We start from the raw sequence: 22,056 nt of genomic DNA, 5'->3' as shown, positions 1-22,056 counted from the left end.
AGTTCCTAAAATAACGTTAATCCTCCTACTTGCTTTTCTTTTTATATACAGCTTTGTGGGTGTGTCATCCATGGCCGTGGAGGGGGAAGTGCTTAAAAACCTGTGAATGACATTTTCCAATAATGCAATGATGTTCCTGTGAAGTTCACCGAGTTCCACCAAAAACATATCATACCGGAATAAAGGAATTGTTGCGTGTGGCCATGGACGGTGCATAATAAACTTCACACACGGTATGTATTATGTTGCACATTCATGTGTTTACATACTGTGTGAGTACAGCTGCTTAATTGATCTCCTCTGCTCCTCCTTACCTCAGGCTGAACACCTGCAGACAGTCAGCTGATTGCTGATGTAGCTCTGCCTGCAGGTATAAGAGCTGGCTTGCTGCTGGGACACAGTTAGTCTACCTCTGAATCCAGCCCAGCAGCACCTGCAGTTTGTCCCATCCTTTTCGCCCATTCTTTTACTTTCTTAGGTCCTGGCACAATAGGTGCCAGGCTTTATGGTTTTAGTTTAAACCTGGTAAGTTCGGTAGTTATATTTTCGTTCTTAGTGTTAGTTTAGTTTTCCTAAATTATTCTTTAACATTTTGAATTGTTAGCTCAAGGAGAGGGGCTGGCTTCGACGGCCCTATATGGGCCATCCCAGACCCCTCTCCCTTTTGCGTATTTTGGCCGAACTGCCAGGTTTTCTTGTTTTATGGTTTTGGGCTTCTTTTTCTTTCAGGAATTGGGAAAATAAATAAAAAACCCTATCCTTTTGATCATTGTGTTGGTGTCCTTTTAATGTTATGTTCTCCACTTGAGCCTTGTTTGATTTATGTATTGTGGAGGCCGTAACAGGAATGCTCATTCCCACAATAGTGATGAAAGAAGGTACTGATGATGACAGATGCTGTCCTCTGTCAAAATGCTTCACCTTAGAAAAACCCAGCTTTAATTAAATGTTTAATAAGTACTGTATTAGTAAGATTTGCTCAGGTTATGAATTGTAAATGGCAGGTTTATTCATGTTAAATATAAATTCACCTTTGCAACATGATTTTTGCGCATACTTTCTGTCAGGAGTGTAGTGGTAAATACAGAGGTGGGTGAACTATCCAAAGTGAGTAGTTTATAAACGCAGTGGACTCCACTGCGTTTACACTCCACTCAAAGGCTTAAAATCGCTGCACACATTGAGTCTCTATCCCTGAAGCCAAAGGATCAAGTTAAAAATCTTGGCGTTATTATTGATTCCGATCTCAATTTCAACTCCCACATTAAGTCAATCAGAAAATCAGCTTTCTATCATCTTAAAAATATAGCAAGAATTATGGGCTACATGTCCAGGCAGGATCTAGACAAACTAATTCATGCCTTCATCTACAGTAGGTTAGACTACTGTAATAGCCTTTTCTCTGGTCTCTCCAAAAAATAACTTAGACAACTCCAGCTCATTCAGAATGCTGCCGCTAGAGCTCTAACAAAGACTAAGAAAGCTGATCATATTACTCCAGTTCTTAAGTCCTTACACTGGTTGCCAGTGTGTCATAGAATAGATTTTAAAATACTGTTACTAGTCTACAAATCACTTAACGGCCTAGGCCCAAAATACATCGCTGAATTGCTCCCACGCTATGAACCGTCTAGACCTCTCAGGTCAGCAGGGTCCGGCTTACTAACTGTCCCTAGGATTAAATCAAATCATGGGAAAGCCGCATTCACCCACTATGCTTCTGCTAGCTGGAACAATCTGCCAGAAGACATCAGATTTGCCCCAACTTTACCTACTTTTAAAAATAGACTAAAGACTTTTATGTTTACCGTCGCTTTTAACTGCTGACAGATTGAACATTTGTTTTATTCCAAGTTTTTAACTATTTTTGCAACTACTCTGTTGTGATGCTTTTAAATGTCTCTTATTCTCTTATTTTCTTGTGTCGACCATCTTATGTGAAGCACTTTGAATTGCCTCTATCTGATTTTATGCAAACCCAATGCTGTGGCATGTACGGGCAACAGAAGACGCAAGGTATCAGTAGAGGGTATGCTTGACGTCCAAACTACAGTATAAAGACAAAGCTGTTATGAAATGTCTATTTTATCCTCTTTCTTTTTTATTTATTTTTCTTATGTCATCCATTTTGTGAAGCACTTTGAACTGCATCTGTGTATGAAATGTGCTAAACAAATAAACTTGACTTGACTTGTACAATACAATCTCACAGAAAAGAATTGATCCATTCATCCTCATGTTATGACAGAAAAGCAGGGGAGGAGAGGGTGTTTCCTCAAGCCTACTCCCTTTTGATCATGTGAAGTTCAGAGTTCCATCGAAAGCTGAATCATGGGGTCAGATCTGGGGTGAGGGGACCGTCAGGAGGATCATGGGGTCAGTTCTGGGGCGAGGGGACAGTCAGGAGAATCATGGGGTCAGATCTGCGGTGAAGGGACCCTCAGGAGGATCATGAGGTCAGATCTGGGGTGAGGGGACCGTCAGGAGTCCAGTGAGCTTCATCTTGTTGATCCCTCCATCCAGGATACAAACCCGCGGGAAGTTGACCTTGACCAGGTGGGTTGCAAACTGGGAAGAGGCAAAGTGAAAAAAAAGAAGAAGAAATAAATCTTTCTGTAGTGGATTGAATCCGTTTCCAAATCAGATACTTACGACTTAGAGAGATAGCTTTATTGCCAGTTGCACAGGTACTGTACCAGGCAGTACACATTGGAATTCTTGTGCGAAACTCCCCTCGCTGTGGGAGTAGCAGCTGGGAAATAATAACATCTAACACAACCACATCTAAACTTGAGAAGGTTCTAATGATGTTCAAATATTCTCTGACACAAATTATGGGTATGATTTCTCAGTAGATAAAAAGTTACTGTGAAGGTGACAGCCCCTTGGCCTGGGATCTGGATAGACTGGTAGAGGCTCATCAAGCGAGATCTCTGACACCTGTGTGCGTTCGATTTGAGTTTGTTAATTTGTACTTTTCTCACCCATCCACGCACTGCACACACTGATTTACTCATTGCACATTTTATTTACATTATGTAAATACATTTACTTCGATTTTTCAAGAGTCATGTGTGGTCTCCACATTTTGTCCTTCCTCTGAGCCAGGTCGTGACCAAGGTAATTGTGGTAATCAATCCAATTTCCAATATACTGTACATACGTTTAATTTTGACCAGGTTTAAACTCTTCATTGGAAATTCTTCACTGATGCACCTGGAAAACCAACACATTCCTACTATCACTAAAGGTTGCAAAGAAAAGAAGAAGAAAAAGGCCATCAGCTGAATACCAGATCTTGCATATAAGCAAATACAGAACCGCAGGAATGAGTCCAGAAGTATACTTCCGGGTTCATCAGGGGAAAAGTGAATGGGTTTTAGAATGGGGATTTCACTTAAATGCATAAAATAAGGTCTGTGGTTAACAAAAGTTTATGGGAACGCAAATTTGCGTTCAGCAGGAGAATCTTCACAAACGTTAATAACTTTTATGACTTTTGGAACGTAAATGCGTTTTTCTTTTACAAGATTTTTAGAAAATGCTTCAAAAGGCATAATAGTGATTAATATTTTTGAAAATGATCCTGCTGAACCCAAATTTGCGTTACCATAAACTTTTGTTAACCACAGACCTTATTTGACGCATTTAAGTGAAATCCCAATTCTAAAACCCCATGAACGAACCAAAATGGCGGCGATTTCTGGTTAAGCCTACAAAAATACGTCATCCCTGCAGTACTGTACGTTATTCTCCAATGAGAGATTTTTTTTAAATATATATATTTTTTTTCAAAACATAGAAAACAAAAACAGGCTCAGACAAAAACAAAAACAAAACATACAAATCAACATTAATGTTACAACATGGCAGTACCAGCCATGTGCGTGGAATCCCGTGCAAGGGGTCCATGAGAAGTCAGCTGAGCAAGTTACTTGTCACTCTTAACCTCATCTAAGTACCGGTAGGCTAGAAATGTATCCCAGATCATTGTGAATTTCCTAAATGAATTGGTCCTCAGGAACCAGAGTCTCTCCATATGTATAACTGAGATAATGTCCGTCAGCCACAGCTGAAAAGAAGGTGGAGAGGGGGACTTCCACTCCTTCAGAATGAGTCTCTTGGCAATAGACGTCCCCTGCATCAGAGACTGTTGTACAGCCGTAGGGAGGAGCAGAGAGGATTCTGAGCAGCCCAAGATGGCGAGTTCCACCTCCGGCTGAAGGGTTATTTTATAGGCCTTAGACTACCAATCAAATATTTTGGCCCAGAATCCAGATAGTGAAGGACAAAACCAAAAAACATGGGATAGTGTACCCTCTTAGACTTGGAGAGATTTATTGCCATTTGCACAGGTACCAGTCAATACAAGGTACATTGGAATAATTAGAGTGTTAAACTGCCTTCAGAGAGCAGCAGTAGCTGTTGCGGCGACATTGGTTGTGCTCATCATGAAAGACCAGCGGTAACAAGGTCAAAGTTGAAATAATTTGAACTTATGAGCGCAGCGCTCGTAGGCAAATTCGAGCGGGAGGGTAGGGTAGAGGTGCCGCATAGCTGAGCGGCAGGGCTCTCCCCATAGGGAAAGAATGGCCCAGCGGGCGCAGACACATGACCACAGACCATAGGTAGGCCTATGTGTGGGGGCCTTGACTCATCACCCCCCAGGACTTTCCCAGGACTATTCTGTGGCTGTACGTTAACCGCTGTGCGAGTAACAGTTGGGAACTAACAACTTACATAACTGTACAGTACATGAAAAGTTCCTACAGGGTCTCACTGTCAAGGTAATTGTGGCATAAATCATATTTCTAACAATGGATGCTTTTACATTTGCCCAGGGTTAAACTCTTCATTTGGTGCACTTGCTGATGATACGTTCACTTGGAAAACCTACTGTACATTCCTACTATCACTAAAGGTTGAAAACACACACACACACACACACACACACACACACACAAAAACAAAAACAAAAACAAAAACAAAAACAAAAACAAAAACAAAACAAAAACACAGATCTTGCATCCAAGCAAATTCTTCCAACCTGTGGTCAAATGTATCCCTTCATGTCATCAGGGATAGCACCTATAAATATATATAATAATAGAATATCATATATAATAATATAATATACAGCCGTGTCATCAGGGATAGCACCTATAAATATATATATAATAATAGAATATAATATATAATAATATAATATACAGCCGTGTCATCAGGGATAGCACCTATAAAAGTAATGGCACCCCACCCCCCTCTTTTCTCCCAGTCTAGTGTGTTGCACAATTTACAGTAATGCCTGGTTCAGACTAGCTGCTCCGAGCCCTCGGTAAGCTGTTTTTGGAGCTCGGTGACAACCATCAGACCCCCCCCCCTCCCCCAGATCAGAGGCAAATCACGCTGGCTCGATGCTCGCAAATCGCCGCTTGAGTGAACTGTTCAAAGACGCGAGTGGGGAGCTCACAGAGGTCCGACAGATATCTAGCAGGCTAAATATCTGGTTGTGTCGGGAGAGCAGCGCGTAGTGCGGCAGACATGGCCGGGGTGATGTCTGCTGTCTGCAGGGTACAAGCAGGAGAGCAGCGCGTAGTCTGCTGTCTGCAGGGTACAAGCAGGCAAGTGGTCTGACAGAGGAGGCCATTCTACGGGATTGGTACACACTGCTGTCCCACAACCAAAAAGCAAATTTAAAAAGAATTTAAGTAGCTATGCAAATCTTAGATGTTTAAAGATCATTGTATTATCTATTGAAACACAAAATAATATTCGAGATAGCGGCAAACTTAATGACTTGGACTTAATAAATCTCCCTTTGAACCAAATGCGTAGAATGACTCGTATATGTTGTGCGAGTATGTGTTTAGAAAGAATAAAGCCGTTGTGAGACTGCGTTTGTGGACTCGTCGGGGATTCACTGACCTCAGTCATTTTAGTGTGAAAATCACAACGACACAAGGACTCCTGATTACAACACAGCAACCGTCGGGTAGTGTGCACGAGCGATAAGTGACCTTATGGCGACACATTAAGAGTGGTTTGATGCTGAAATTGGATTAGGAAACAATTCTTAGAGAATTTCCTGCCTTTTCTCCTTTACTGCCAGGTAATTCATACATATTCCTCGTCTACAGATAATTCAAGTTTCAATACTTTATTGCAATTCAACATCATTGATAGGAATTTGGTTTGGTGAGCTCACACAGAAACAAAGGACAAGAAGAAACACATTAGGACATAAAAATAGAAAAAGTGCATGAAAGCGCAATAATACATACCGGTAATTAGAGCAACAATACATTACATAATTAAAACAACACTCCCACAGGGAGGCTACCTGTACCACGACCAGCTATGGTGTATTACCATTGTATACATAAAATTATAATGTATCACAGAAAAGAACAGGTGTCACAGTGTCACACTGTGTGTCACAGAAGAAATCAGAATTCAGAGAGGAGTAAGCTCACAGCACATTAAGGATTAAGAGTTGAGGGCACGAACAGCCTCGGGGTAGGTAGGCGCTGTTACAGAACCTGGCTATTCTGGTTTCGATGCTTCTCAGTCTTTTAAAAGAAGGGAGAAAGTTAAAGAGGGTGAGAGGAGTCTGATGGTGTAGATCTCAGTATAAGGGATGCATGGGAGCTCCTTTTTTATGCCGTGCGTACCGTTTTGTTCAGATGTTTCCTGTCTTGTGCCGAGGTGCCTCCAGTTATTAGAAAGGTGAAGATGCTTCCTATCAGTTGTTTTCTAACAACTGATTAAAATACTCATAACTTTTGATCTGAGAGAGCTATCTCAGTCATTCAAAAAGTTATATAGAGAGGAGTTTCTAATTTATGGAAATATCAAAAAATTAAAATGACAAATTTTCACCATGTGAAGGGTTTTTGCAGACCACCACACATTTTAGATCCCCCCTTCCACATAGTAAAAATAAAATAAATAAATAAATAAAAAGCTCTCTGTGACAAAACTATAATGGAAAATATTATTTGAATTAGGCCTGCACCATATGAGGAAAATCTGCGATGTGCGATAACATTGTTCAATATAGCGATGACGATACGACTTGCGATAAATAAACAAATATTAAAGTATGCATATTAGCTATACAGTTCATATCTCTTTCTGCTTTAATAATGCTAAACATAGACCCCAAACATAGCCTATGCCCACTGAATAAAGAAATGAAATACACACTGAGACTCTAGCTGAAACTACACACAGCGTGTTTGGGCTTTGGCAGAGGGGCGGAGCGCACTGTTGCAAGGGAAAGGTGTACGCTAGATTTACAACACAAGACAAAATGATCAGATGCTGAGTGGGAATGCATGACGCATGTAAATAAAACCACTTTTGTTATTCAATGTGTTTCAGGCAGTCTTTGCGATGTGTTTATTGCGCATGTTCATATTGCGATGGGGGGGGGGGGGGTAGTGGAAACACACAGGACGCTTGACTGAGAATGGAAAAGAATGATGTGACGATGTGTGTGTCCATTGTTTCGTGTTGTCACACAAGGGGCCATCCCGCTCCCCAGAATTGCATGCTTAGGTGGGCTTCAATATTTGTTCCTTGCTGCACCTGATTGGACGAACAACGTCTGAATAGCGTCTTGATGCGGAAGGAAAACTTTGAACTTTGTCTCTACCTATATGAAAAAGGCTGCCCATATGCCATGCAGTGTCTGCCTTTGTTTTGGATTTACAACGGTTCGTTAAAAATAACGTATGGAATCGGGAGGGGGGAGGCGTGGGGCACGGACCTATTTTGCATAAAATAGTCTGGAGCAATACTTTATGCAAATGAAGAGCGGGCACTGCACCGCTCCGTCTCTCGAAACGCCCCGCCTGCCCCACAATGCATTGCATGGCTGCCTCCCATACAGAGCCAGATTAACACCCCCAGGGGCCCCTGGGCACTGAAGCTCCCAGGGGCCCCCCTACCCATCGTCCGGATGTTTGGATGTTTTTTCGCCATATTTAGAGGAATATCTCATTTTAAATTAACATTAGTATTATACTGTTATGCTATTATTCCGTTTCTGAGATTCAGTTTCTCACTCACTCATAGGCGATTGTAGGCTTTGCAAAGAGGTAGCACCAGCAGGATAAAGATATTAGTCTGACTGGGTTTTTTTTTAAATGTACAAAGAAATTTTGTACATTTTAAAGTAAAATGCATGAATCTGATGCACTCTGAGAGCAAAAGGAAGAGGCTAATCTTCACATTAATATCCTCTTCACTGTGCTGTGGCTTTACAATGATGAAAAAATAATTGACATTACATTTCCAATACAAAACAGCAGAGGGTGCCGCAGCACCACAAGCACCCCCACTTCCCGCGCCCCTGGTCACCACTTGCCCACAGGCATCCAATGAGACTAAATCATCAGACTTAATCTTCTTGGAAACACATTTTATTTTGTCCTGATTGGTCTTAGATTTGTGTCATAGTTCTGTGGAGGGCACCTACCATAGGGCACCTACCATAGGGCACCTGCCCCGGTTGCCCTATGGTTAATCCGGCCTTGCTCCCATACACAATGAATGGGAAGCGTGGAAAAGTCTGGACAAGTGGACAAGCACCTTAAGAAGTATGACACATAACATTTGAAGAAATATGACATGGTGAATTACAGCACAGCCCTCAAAAATTGTCTCTCTGCATCAGAGTGATATTCTGCTCTTGCTTCTATGCAAGTGCTGACCTCTATTTGAACCCTACACCTAGCCACATGTGCTAATAACAGTCAGGACGTCCGAACATTTACATCATTGTCCATTCATGTTGGTGGTATGCTATACAGATCATCTGGGGCCAGTTGCACCAAGTGGTCTTAACTATGCCTGGTCGTAACTCCTACGTCGGTCTTAGTTAAGACCAGTCTTTAGAGTGGATTTACGCCTGTTGCACGAATAGGGCTTATGCCTGGTCTTAACTACGCTGGTCGTAGCAATGCGCGTCCATGTGAATTGCCAGGGAATGTGCCCTGATTGGCCCAAAAATGTGCCTCGCGCCGTCACCCACTACTACTGTATGTGCGTCACTACACCCTCCCTCCTCCCACCCCCCTCCTCCTGTGGAAGCTCCGGGGGGAAAATGGCGGCGATTAGTGCCAGGCAGTCTGAATGAAATTGAATCTAACGTTCCCAATTCTATGTATTAAATTCTAAAAAACGACCCTCAACATTTGGGAAGGCTAAGTCACACAACTAGTTCGTTATAATCGAACGTCATGCTTCGAAGGCGACTTTACGACAATGAGGACGGTGAGGACTCAATCACATCAGGTCTCCGCTGATATACTACCACGGAGATCTCTACAGGCACAGGCACCTTACGCCTCCTCCTGACCAGGCGTAATATTTACAACCGGTCTTAGTGAGAAAAAGGCTTACGCCCTATTGGTGCAACCGGCGTATCTGGACTATTTAAGAATGATGGTGTCTATACATGTATATGTTTTATGTCTGAAGAAGAGCGTGAGCTCGACACGTCACGGGTTAAATAAATCAGCTTAAATGGGAGCTACAGTGTGCAGACTCTTTTCTTGTATTACTGTTATCTGGACTATGAATCAAATAAGGAGGACACTCCACTCCACGTTGACAAATATTTATTGCCACACAAAGGACATTTTGCGCAGCAGCCCTTCCTCAGCATGCAATGGCAATTACATCATGTAATTTCACGATTTCACATTCTGATTTCACATCCACATCAAAACTGTGCATCATAATGCCTCAGGACGGACTTATTTGCGATGGAAAAGGCCACTAGGCCAGCAAACAGTCCCTTCACTGAGAGAGAGAGAAGAGAGACAGACAGACACTGTGGATAGATAGAGGATAGATAGATAGATAGATAGATAGAAAGGATAGATAGATAGATAGATAGATAGATAGATAGATAGATAGATAGATAGATAGATAGATAGATAGATATAGATAGATACTGTAGATAGATACAGTAGATATAGGTGATTCAGTGGTGGAATCAAAGAGAACTATTCGTGGTTAACCATCTATGCGGGTGCAGCCACAGTCTGTTTTAAATGCCTCGCCATGGTGCAAGTGGACTCACCGCCCTAATAGTCTTAGTCAGGCAGCTTAGTACTTGATTTGAGATGGATGTGGATGTTCCTGACAAAAGCACCAAATTTTCCCTAAATGCTGCCCATAGCCATTCCATTTCTGATAGGATCCACACACAAATAAAGAAAAAAGAATCCAACTTTGGAAGGCCATCATTTCCATGCTGTTTGTCTGATTTGCAAGCAACTTTTGTCCACGTGTTCAGCTGACCTTGCTCTACAAATTTGCCCTTGATATCTGCCTGGAAAGGCTTTGAGATATTTTGAACGTTTTGGAAAACACATTTTTGACATCTCCTAACCCGTTTGACCAATCTCTTCTCCACCAACATTGCTATGTAGCATCTATGGACCAAGCTCTACAAGTTGTTCGAAGATATTAACTCTTACAGTTGTGAGAGTGCGTGGCCTGTCAGCTAAATTGTCATAACTTCATGACCGATTATCGAATCATCACAAAACGATGTTCAGAGATATCATCAATGACCATGGGTACTGAATTGTGTGTGTTTCGACCAAAAGAGGGTGCCGCAAACACCAAAACCGTGGGTGACCTTAGACCTAACACAAAAAGGCCGTAACTCCACATCCGTTTGTTCAGTGATCATGAAACTTGGCAAATATATCAAGGGATATATCTGGACCATGTCCTGAGAACCACAGATACTTTTTTGCGACCTCAGTACCGTTCAGAAAAGGCTTGAACCCCTATTGTAGCTGCTTGACTATTAATATCTTTGAAACAAAAGGAGATTTCAAAAATCCGAAAACTTGTAGAGCTTGGTCCATAGATGCTACATAGCAATGTTGGTGGAGATTGGTCAAACGGGCTAGGAGGAGATGTCAAAAATGTGTTTTCCAAATCTTTCAAAATATCTCAAAAACTTTCCAGGTGGATCTCAAGGGTCCTTGAGGCAAATTTGTAGAAGGTCAGCTGAACACGTGGAAAAACGTTGCATGCAAATCGGACAAACAGCGTGGAAGTTAGGGCCTTAATTCAAAGTTTGAAATTGTGGAAAAACGAAGTGGATCGTATCAAAAATTGAAAGCTAAGGGAATTGTCAGTAAGTGGAAACAATTTGGTGCTTTTGTCAGGATCGTGCACATCCATTTGCTAAGCTGCCTGACTATAACCCAAAGCTAATGGTAGTGCCAGTGGTGCGCCACACAGAGATGTGACCGGCATTTACGCACAATAGAGTCCTTTTAACCAGCCTGTTATTTGCTGATCAGCTGAACTGAAATGTCTGATGATTTATTCTCGCTAATCGCGTGGGGGATTTCTTTTTTTTGTAGACTTCACCCTGATAAGTCTACAGAGCAAAACAGCATCTTATCTTATCTTATCTCTGCAGATAAACATTTCCTGTGATGCTCACCGGCCATGCTGTTTGAAAAACTATGAAGGTTTTCTAAAAAAGAAAAGAAAAAGCTAATCACATTCATCATATTAATGCATGTGCGACAATGCTGATTTTGCACGGTGCTTTAGCATAAAGCGCTGGATAATTCTACAGAGTGATTACTCTGCAAAACTTGAAAGGCATAAAAAGCCGCAATTTGTTGTGGAGCTAAGGCCGTGTGCTGACTTCATGAATATAGGAACCATAAACAACTTAAAAACAGCTTTATCTCCCCCCCAGTCTCTCTGCAGGTAAATTCCCCATCACCCTATCATACTAAACCACAGTTCTTCCAACCTGGGTAGAAACAGGCCTGTAGGACTCTTATGTATTTTTCTCTTCCCCCCTTCCTCTTTTCAACATATGGAAAGAGGACACATTTTTCTAAATGGGGATGTAGCCCGGAGCGATATCCCTGCCGAGTTTTTAAATATAATTTATTCCAAAGAGAGCACAAAAAGAAGAATTTTATACGAGTATAATCATCAATATAGCTGTGTTGTGTAATGCTGAGGCAGACTTAAAGTTATTTTTGTGCAGCGAAATGTCAAACAGAAAGATTCATGCAATATGCTGTTTCAGCTATTGTCAGTGTCCTGCAAAAAATGCTTATCTTCAAAAGTCATCGTTATATGTGTGTGTGTGTGTGGGGGGGGGGAGGGGCTGCATGCCAATTTGCACCCATTTTCATTCACCTTTTATAATAATTGCAATGGATTGAGTAGAGCCCAGGGTCATGACGCATTATCTTAGGCTCAAGTAAAAAATAAATCTTCCAAGTAAACATGGGAAGCCTTCCACTGACAATAAAGCCATGAACCTGTGTTGATGGGGATGTGACTCATTCATTACCATTGCTTTTGGCCTTCAACTTTCCAAAATAAGTGTCTCTCTGACTGATTGTCTTCCTGTCTGCCAGCCTTTGCCCAGCTCTGCCTCCAACAGGACACATCAGACATCTTGTTTAAGAAGAGGGGAGAGCATTTCTGTGTCTGCTTTATATTATACAGTAAACTCATCTCTTGGTTTACTACAGTATATGCCATTACATAGCCAGTGGGGAAAAAGGCATAATGATACTGCTGGGTAAATCTTACATTACTTCATACCCTAAACTCCCCCGATTAACATGATCCAGAATGCAGCACTGCTGTTTTGTGATTGGAAATATTCATTTTTGTGATGTAATTTGCAGAACGTGTAAGCAATTTAGCTTTATGAAGGAACAATTGGTGAAAACTGCATATTCCAGATGAAAGTGGAACACTCTGGTTATTGAGGCTTGTTGGCCTGTGGTTTAAGAGCTGTGGTAAAACTGTAAAAAAATACAAAAATAAAGTAATAGTCATCATCTACTCATCCTCATGCCAGTTCTTCAGAGTTCCAAAAATACCTACATTACATTGTACACGTAATTTACTGCAAATCCTAACTACAGCTGATTGATTTGCAAGAAATATGTTGCAAATATGGTGTATATGTCTTTCTAGTGTCCTCTAGAGAGAGAGTGGCGTCAGCGGAGGACCAAAATGCGAGATTCATTAGCAAATGAACAGCCAGGAATGGGTCTCGCGCTACTTTTGCATGCTAAAATAAACCTGATAATGTACAATTTGATTCAAGGGGGGAAAAACCATTTCAGAGTACAACACAAACTATCTATTTTGCTGCAACTCGACAGTGCTGCTTAATCCAGGACCTTACTTACTGGAACTCTTGAGAGTAAAAAAACTGGTCCATTGGAGTGAATGGAGATGTCGCAACTCTTCTTACACGGCTCTGGGTCTTTCTATTCACACAATATGACTGTTTGTCTGTTTTGGTTTTGGAACTCTAAAGAATGTCCCCATTGACTTCAGTTGTTCTGGAGAAGGCTGCTGCAAAGTTGTGCTGGCAACCTCCCTGTGTGTTATATGGACTATTTCACCTGCAGACGATGACAGAATTTTCCTTTTTGGGTGAACTATTCCTTTGAGTAGCGAGTAGCGATAATGATATTGGAAAAACATCCTGCAATTACTACCTGGGGGAATAATAATAAATAATATGAATAAAAAAAAATCCTGGCATGGCCCAATAGTAAGATGATTTCATTACTCTCAGTCTCTGGCAGCTCACCCATGATGACTTGGCTGGCCTCCTGATGCTGGGGGTGGTGAGGCACACAGAGCCATTCAGTGATCAGAGGGGTTTAGAGGAGGTGATCTGACCCTGACCTGACCTGACCCCCAGCCAGGTGATCTGACCCTGACCTGACCCCCAGCCAGGACACAAACCTGACCCCCAGCCAGGACACAAATGGCCATTCCATGAAAAGCTCAGAGAAAAGTAGATTTCAGAGCTTTTAACCTTCTTTAACCCCATTTTTGTGGAATGGTTCTTATAGTAAAAAATAGATAAGGCAAGTATTCCTCTGAGGATATTCCGTATAAGGATTCTGCTAGAAAAGACTGATGCTGCCCACATTGTACATTTTTATTGAACATCTCTATTTGAGTTTTCTATGATTTCCTGTAGCTATTCCCACACTTTCATAATGATGATGGTCCATTATGGGTATATTTTTCTAGCACCAGATTCTGACCATCCAGTGGTCATTTAGATAAAGTACTGTGTGGAAACATTTTCTCTCTGGAAAAATGTGATGTGATGGGGGGGGGGGGGGGGGGGGGGGGGGGGGGGGGGGGCTTGCAATTATGTCCTCTATCTGTACTTACTCAGATTAAAATCTTTGCTCGCTTTTGAAACAGTGATTGCAGCTTTTCACTAGCTTTCAAATGTAATTCATTCTTGCAGTTTGCCTTGAAATTAAGACTAAATCTTGCCAATTCCCTTGTAATTTTCAGAGTATTGGCGGAAAAACCAAGCATTCATTTGCATCAAGCGATAATCCAAGCAAAACCGTGAAATGCAAAAACCTACACAGAGAATGAATGGGTCCCTTTAATGACTGAAGCTTGCAATTATAAACCAGGTAATGAGGCGGGGCAGAGACCAAAATCCAGGACACTGTACTTCTTCTGTACACAATAGGCTACATCTCCATACTATATAAGGCACATCTTCCATAGTATGTCAGTGTGGGAAGATGAGTCAGTGTTACTTGCCAAAGAGAGCCTGCAAAGCGCCAACTAGGCCAGTCATGCATCTTAAACTGACAGCTCGGCATAATTTCACCGTTTCAGTATATTGTGAAATATCGTGGTGCCGTGTGTCTATTCCTAGGTGTTGAAATGAGAGCACACGAGCCGACTCCAGGCCGGAGCTATTCAACATTGAAGTGCACTGATATATACGCATGGTGTGTGTGTGGCTGCCGCCTCACCATAGCGGCGCTCTTCATGGCGTGGCTGATGACCACGATGACCCGACCTCTGAAGTTCTGCAGGATTCCTGTGGCAGGACACTGCAGCAGCTCGCCGTCAGGCCCGAACGCGGAGCTGTAGGGAATGTTGATGCTGCCGGAGATATGGCCTCTGCTGAAGCTGGGGACAAATGGAGTTAAGGGCCACAGCTTTGGCTTTAGACCATGTGACATTATCTTCAGCATGGACTACAAATGACAATTCATTTCTGTCGACCACAGTCACCGTCTCCCTGATCATTGAAACGAAGTGTCACAAATCCTTGAATTCCCGTGTTTTTGAAAGATTATACAAAGCCTTCTTCCATTGGGTAGAAATCTGTAATGTTTAAAGGTCACATTTTATGCTATTTTTAGCTGTTTAAAACATGTCGCATGGGTCTTTAAAACAAGACTATGAATTGTGTTGCCAAAAGAAACACACACAACTCAAATCCAGCATCTTCTCTTATCTGTTCTGTCTCTCTCCTCATTAACTACATGGGCAGTATGTAAATATCAATACTACCTATGTGGTGTTTTGAGGGGGCGGGGCCTCTGATGAGAATATCTGTTAGGATAGATCCATCTTTGGTGCAGTTAATTGTTTTCTGGACATGTTTCCATTCTACACAGCTATGCTACAGACAGCTATGCTACAGACAGCTATGTTACAGACAGCTATGTTACAGACAGCTATGCTACAGACAGCTATGTACAGACAGCTATGCTACAGACAGCTATGTTACAGACAGCTATGCTACAGACAGCTATGCTACAGACAGCTATGCTACAGACAGCTATGCTACAGACAGCTATGCTACAGACAGCTATGTTACAGACAGCTATGTTACAGGCAGCTATGCTACAGACAGCTATGTTACAGACAGCTATGTTACAGACAGCTATGCTACAGACAGCTATGTTACAGACAGCTATGTTACAGACAGCTATGCTACAGACAGCTATGTTACAGACAGCTATGTTACAGACAGCTATGCTACAGACAGCTATGTTACAGACAGCTATGTTACAGACAGCTATCCTACAGACAACCAGGTTTGGTTTTCCGCATTCAGGCGGCGCTGTAAACATGCAAATGAATTTAGTGTTACTTTGTGATGTCACAAAGTTACAGAAGGCAACGGTATGGTTATCATTAAAACGGGTTATCGTTACAACCCTAGGCATGATCTATAATGATGTTTATAGATCACGCCTAGGGTTGTAACGATAACCCGTTTTAATGATAACCATACCGTTTCAAATGTTCATTATCATTAAAACCGTGGGTACCGTGATTACCGTGTTACCATGATTAGAGTGCTTTGAAAAACATGGTAAACACTGTCCATCATCACCCAAAGTTGGCAACCGTCTCCCAGATGCAAAGGCGCAGTTTTCAATATAAAACTTGGTGAAATGATTTCTGTGAGTGTATTAGTACTTTTGTTGTTCCATCTCTAATCACGCGCCCAAGTCCTTTATAATCAAAGAGACAAGGGAATCCGGTTTGACACAAAATGGGACCTCTAACATTTTGGAGGAGTAAAGCATCACTGTTTCCCTTTTTTGAGGGCACAAAAACAACCCATGTGCACATGATTTAGGTGCACATTGCAGTGCACACTGTACATTGCTTTGACAACGTAATGAATGCTCAGCGTCTAAAAGTAATGGCTTAGATTTACAGGACCATACTGTGCAGTGCAGTCCCTGTTCACACTGACAGGCTATTATTATACTCTGTAAAACACATGTGTGGTACGGTGCCTGGCCGGGACACCAAGGCCACAGGAGTGGCCTGCCTGTTTGACACGCACGCACACATGCACGCGCGCGCGCGCACGCACGCACATGATTTATTTATGGCCACATAAATAATAATAATAATAATAATAATACATAAGTTTTATATAGCGCTTTTCTGGGGAACTCAAAGACGCTTTACAATACATAGAAAAGTAATACAGTAAACAAAACTAAATAACAAGAACGAAAACAAATACAAATCAATAGATTGCAGAGATGGAATGGTGGTTAGAGGTAGAAGTCAGATATTGTAGGCTGTTTTGAAGAGGTGGGATTTGAGTTGGGTTTTGAAGGAGGTGAGTGAGTCAGACTTTCTGATATTGAGGGGCAGAGCGTTCCAGAGGGTTGGGGCAGCAATGGCAAAGATACCAGCATACAAAGGAAGGACATGAACACTATTAATGCAGTCAGATATTGAGTGAGTCAGTTACATGAGTGCAAACCTCACTAACTGCGTGGCCCTTCTCTTAGGGAGACCAGCCATCTGAAGGCCCCTCACAGCTAGCTTGTGCACATGATCCTGGCTGCCAAATATGAAAACTAAAAGTTGACACTTGTAGCCCAGATGTGAAATTGTCTCCTCCAGCTGTTGATATTTCAGCATCTTGGTTAGAAAGGCTTCCTCTAGTCTAGGGCTAGGCTGTAGTCAAAAGTACAGCCAACCTCTAGAAGGAGCACCTCTCTAAGATTTTCATTGACAACAACAGCATCATATTGGAGAACACTTGTGAGTCGTCACTACACAGACTGAACATGCTCGGCTTCACAGTAGCACGCTTATAGATCATTATCGAAGGCCTGAAAATAGAATCCACTATTCTGCCGTGCCTACATGTAAAGCCTGCTGTATACATTGGCAACCATTCTAGATGAGAGACATGGTGCCAGCTATCTGTTCACGACCATGGTGTTTACAGTGGGGAGCATGACTGCAGGAAAACAGATGGAAAGATTAAGCTTAGTTGAAGCCGGAGGAGGCAGGCACACACACACACACACACACACACACACACACACACACACACACACACACACACACACACACACACACACACAGACACAGACACAGACACAGACACATGCACACATGCACACAGACACACACACACACACACACACACACACACACACACACACACACACACACGCAGACAGTAGGTGCCTGAACAATGCAGCAGGCGGAGCAGCTGCACCCCCACTATTAGACTTGGCGGAGCAAAGTGTACTTTTGTACCCCTACTTTTTGACCATACAACTTTGCAATTTTTTAAACATTTGGGCTAGTTTGGGTAAAAAAAGAGATATATCTGGCCATTACATGTGTAGTATATGAATTCAAAATTACATGCTGGAAGACACCAGCTGATCCAATTCAGAGTCGCTCATGATCTTCACTATTCTAAGCATAAGTTGCACAAGATCTTCCCCTCTGTCTCACCACTGTGTGACAGGTGTCAGATGTCAGAGGGCACAGTCTCATGCCTTCTGGTTCTGCCCTTCACTGACGGGATTCTGGGCAAAAATATTTGACTGGTACTCTAAGGCAGGGCTATTCAACTAAATTGTTCAGGGGGCCACATTGTCAGAAACCTAAGGGACCGGGGGCCGGACCGCCATTATATGCACACTTGACACAATGCGCCACCACATTTTCGCAGCCGCGCTGGAACTATTATTAAGTAGGGGGTACTGTAGGGAATGGAATCCCTTTCCTTTCCTGTGTCTGAGCCTGTTTGTTTGTCTTGTTCTTGTTTTGTTTCAAGAAAAAGTGACAATATGGGGGAGGGGGAATTACATGCTTGGTGCATGTGCATGTACACCATGTGCATACATGTGGTGCATAAAACAAGCGCACCTCTACAGTACAGTGATGTCATGTCACACACACACAATAGCCTAGAGTGCACTTCCGTTTGTGTCTTCATTGAAACAAACGCATCTGCACTCCAACTTTTAACTATAACTAGGTAGCCATGCCCCCCCCCCCCCCCACACACACACCCCACACACACACACACACACACACACACACACACACACACACACACACGCACACAGTCTCTCAAATGTTTCAAAGACAAATAGAGCATTGGCCACTTCAGATAGTCGTCTTACCAATTTCTTCTAATCTGACCACACTGGAGAGCATTCTATGAGAATATTTCACTCAGGACAACTTGGATTTCTAATTAATTACAGTATCATGGACACAATGGATACTAGGAAACTATATCTGGCCAGTTGAGTGATACCCTAATTAGCATGCTTGTTATACATGTTATCAGATTGATGGAGAATGAAAAAGGACATGGGCTGTCAGTGCAACCAGAACTATGTAAGAGAAGCCTGGAGATACTGTAGCTGTGTGGGGAAAAAAGTAGCCCAAAAAAGGCAGGGAAGGGAGTGGGAGGAGAGGGAAGAGTTTGATGAGCTAGACAAATGAAAGTAGGGCCTGATAATCTCAGAGGAGATAACTGTGATTGGGGGCGAGGGTGTAGAAGGATGGGTGTGTGAATGGCGTAATGAGGGAGCCCGCAGAAGACAACAAGCGCAAATTCGCAATAGCTGCGACCACAGGGTGAACTTTCTTCGGACAGACCGACCGACATACAGAGTGACTTATAGAGCTGCTGGTCACAGCTAAAAAGAAATGAAAGAAGAAAAGAAGGAGAATAAAGGAGTGGTGAGAAAGGTGGAAGCAAATTAAAGCACAGGGAGTGTGTGTGTGTGAACAAAGCCAAAGTGGTATATAATTGAATAATCACTCCTGGAAAAAAGAGCTTGTTCTGTTTCTGAGTGTCTAACTATCAACGTTATTGCTACATATTTTAAGACAAGCGGTACTCAGCCACTTCCCCAGTGAAATTAGCGCTATTCACTAAATCACTTCAGGCAATGCAAGAACATTTAGGGCTGTTACAGTAATGCCCAGTATGGTCCATTGACCGACAAATCCCATTGTGATACTGTGCATTTTCCCTTTGGAATTACCAGGAGCATGTGACATTTGTTTGAGCTACTGTGTAAAATGCTTATTATCAGTGTTGGGGGTCGTTACTGGGAAACATACATTACGGTACATATTGCTTGTTACAAGTAACAATTCTTAAAATAATTACTTTACTAATCACTCCAGAGGAAAAAAGTAATAATCAATACATTACTACATTATTATACAATATTACTAATCGGTACATTACTTTTCCTTAACACTCTAAAATAATGGTGCTAGGTTTACTTGCGTTGATTGGCCCAAATAATATTGTAAACCTAAGTCCACATTACCAGCAGAAGTAAATAATGACAGACATAGACTCTTTTAAGGTTTTTAAGCCTGCAGCATTACAGTACATTCTGACTTCCCAAGTCGTTATTTACCACTCTGTTGGCTCCTTCATGTCACTCTACTGTAAATCTCATATTTACGACATGACCTGAAGGGTAACACGAGGGGAATCTTTCAATTAATGTTTTTGGGGCCGGTTGTGCATGCACAGCCAGGACCCCTACATTCGACTCTGTCGCCGATTTGCATATTTGAGCACCGATTCAGGTTCTAAATGTCTTTCCACACTCCCAGCATGCATTTCGGCATAAGCAGAGGCACAGAAGCAGAGAAGACGCCATAAGCTCCGGAAAGTTTTTTACAATTTAAAGTTTTATTTCATCACTAAATTAATTTCTGATGACTTTTGATGCCTACAAGCAGGGTAGTAGGTTTCAATAAGTGCCACTTTACGAACATTTATCGGGAAAAATGGCAAAAAGTTCCAGAGCACGATTGGCTGCATCTACATCAGCTGTGTTGCTGCGCGCATAGCGTACTGACGGTCATCTGTCTATCTGTCTGCACGCGCGCGCGCACACACACACACACACACAGCACACACACACACACAGCAGCGCCGCAGCTCTCTCTCTCTCTCTCTCTCTCTCTCTCTCTCTCTCTCTCTCTCTCTCTCTCTCTCTCTCTCTCTCTCTCTCTCTCTCTCTCTCTCTCTCTCTCTCTCTCTCTCTCTCTCTCTCTCTCTCTCTAGTCCAGAGAGAGAATGTAGAACGCAAAACATCGTTGTTTTCATGTGTGTAAGCTATGGATGCATGTTGTGTGATTGGAAACTGTGTGCACTGTGTACAGTTTGCATAGACTGAAGGTGCGTACTTGTGCATACATAATGTATGTTTTCTAAAGGTGTACTAACTCACTGTAAAACATGGAATGTACAATTTGTCAGAAATTGATTAAAAAAGAATTAGGCCTAATTATTAAAATCTAAAGTAACCGTAGTTATTGTAGAACCTAAATGGTTTCATAATTGGGAAAATAGGTCCAGATAAATAATTCTGTTTTGGATTGCGGTGCGTGGGACCCTTACATCATGTCACAGCTTGCTTTTCAGTTTGAGTGTGGAAGAGGCTGTCTGACAGAAAGAAAAAGCAAAAATAATAATTGGGGAAAAAATAAAACGGAATTTAGAAATAAATCTAAAGGATCTCATTGCTGTGTTTTGTCTGTGTATAAATAGTTGGTGGTACAGGACATCGCCATGCAGTGCAGAAATGGAAATTTTACCATGCACCGGCCCTATGCCAGGTTTCGACCTGGTTTTGTATATGTCCCTGCCAAATAAAGAGATATTACGCCATTAAAGAGTTTAAAACGGCTAAAGAATGTAAAACGCAAGCAACAACCTATCTGTTAGATCAGCAACTGTAATGTCATTACTGGAATTAGAACAATAATGCCTTATTTTACTCTAGTACAGGGGGGAAATAATGTGATTAGAGTGTATTATCCAAGCAGGTACCAAGCCAGCTAAATCTGGATTTCAACCACAGAGATCTTACTTTAATCCACTGTTTGTGACCACAGAGACCCACAACAGTGATGTCTCCTAAGATCACAATGAAGGTGGACAAGGGTTGGCAAATCCTGTGAAAGTGGTCAAATCCCCTTTTGTCCCTGTGGGTTAGCCTGAGGAACCTCTGTCTATCAGGAGTCTATAGAGGAATTTGGCTGGAACAACTGCCATTCCAAAATGCTTACTCTCTCCACTAATCCTCACTGATGAATGGCTCTTTAGCCCCGTTAAAGAAGGACCATTCCACTGAGCAGCTAAAGGGAAGGTTAAAAGTCAGCATTGGCAATACGTCACCACGAGCAATAAAACAACTGGCAGCAACATCTGCAATAGCAAAATGCATTTCTGAATGTGATATTGTGATTTTGCGGAGAGTCACCCAAGATGGATAAAGGCGCTACTGAATCTGACAAGCAGGTTCTATATGGGACTTAGATTGAGTTGGTTTATATGGAAGACCTACATTTCTGTGTGCATGCATATAAACATGTGCACATGCAAGGAAGGAGACACACAGACACAGACGCGCGCGCGCG

At 42.2% G+C, this 22,056-nt stretch overlaps 1 protein-coding gene across 1 annotated transcript in view; it reads right to left on the bottom strand.

The window, feature by feature from the left end:
* Positions 1-2,148: 2,148 nt before the first annotated feature.
* The window catches only part of tbck (TBC1 domain containing kinase), an 88,310-nt gene continuing 68,402 nt past the window's right edge, over positions 2,149-22,056 (bottom strand). The window contains exons 25-26 of the mRNA XM_083634554.1: positions 14,832-14,991; positions 2,149-2,568 (exon numbers count right to left, since the gene is read on the bottom strand). Of these exons, the coding sequence (XP_083490680.1) occupies positions 2,458-2,568; positions 14,832-14,991 (271 nt within the window). The 3' untranslated portion in view covers positions 2,149-2,457. The remainder of the gene's footprint in view (positions 2,569-14,831; positions 14,992-22,056) is intronic.

The sequence above is a fragment of the Poromitra crassiceps genome, assembly GCF_964638095.1.
Source record: "Poromitra crassiceps genome assembly, chromosome: 4".
NCBI classification, from domain to species: domain Eukaryota; kingdom Metazoa; phylum Chordata; class Actinopteri; order Beryciformes; family Melamphaidae; genus Poromitra; species Poromitra crassiceps.
This window is presented reverse-complemented; position numbering and strand designations above follow the sequence as displayed.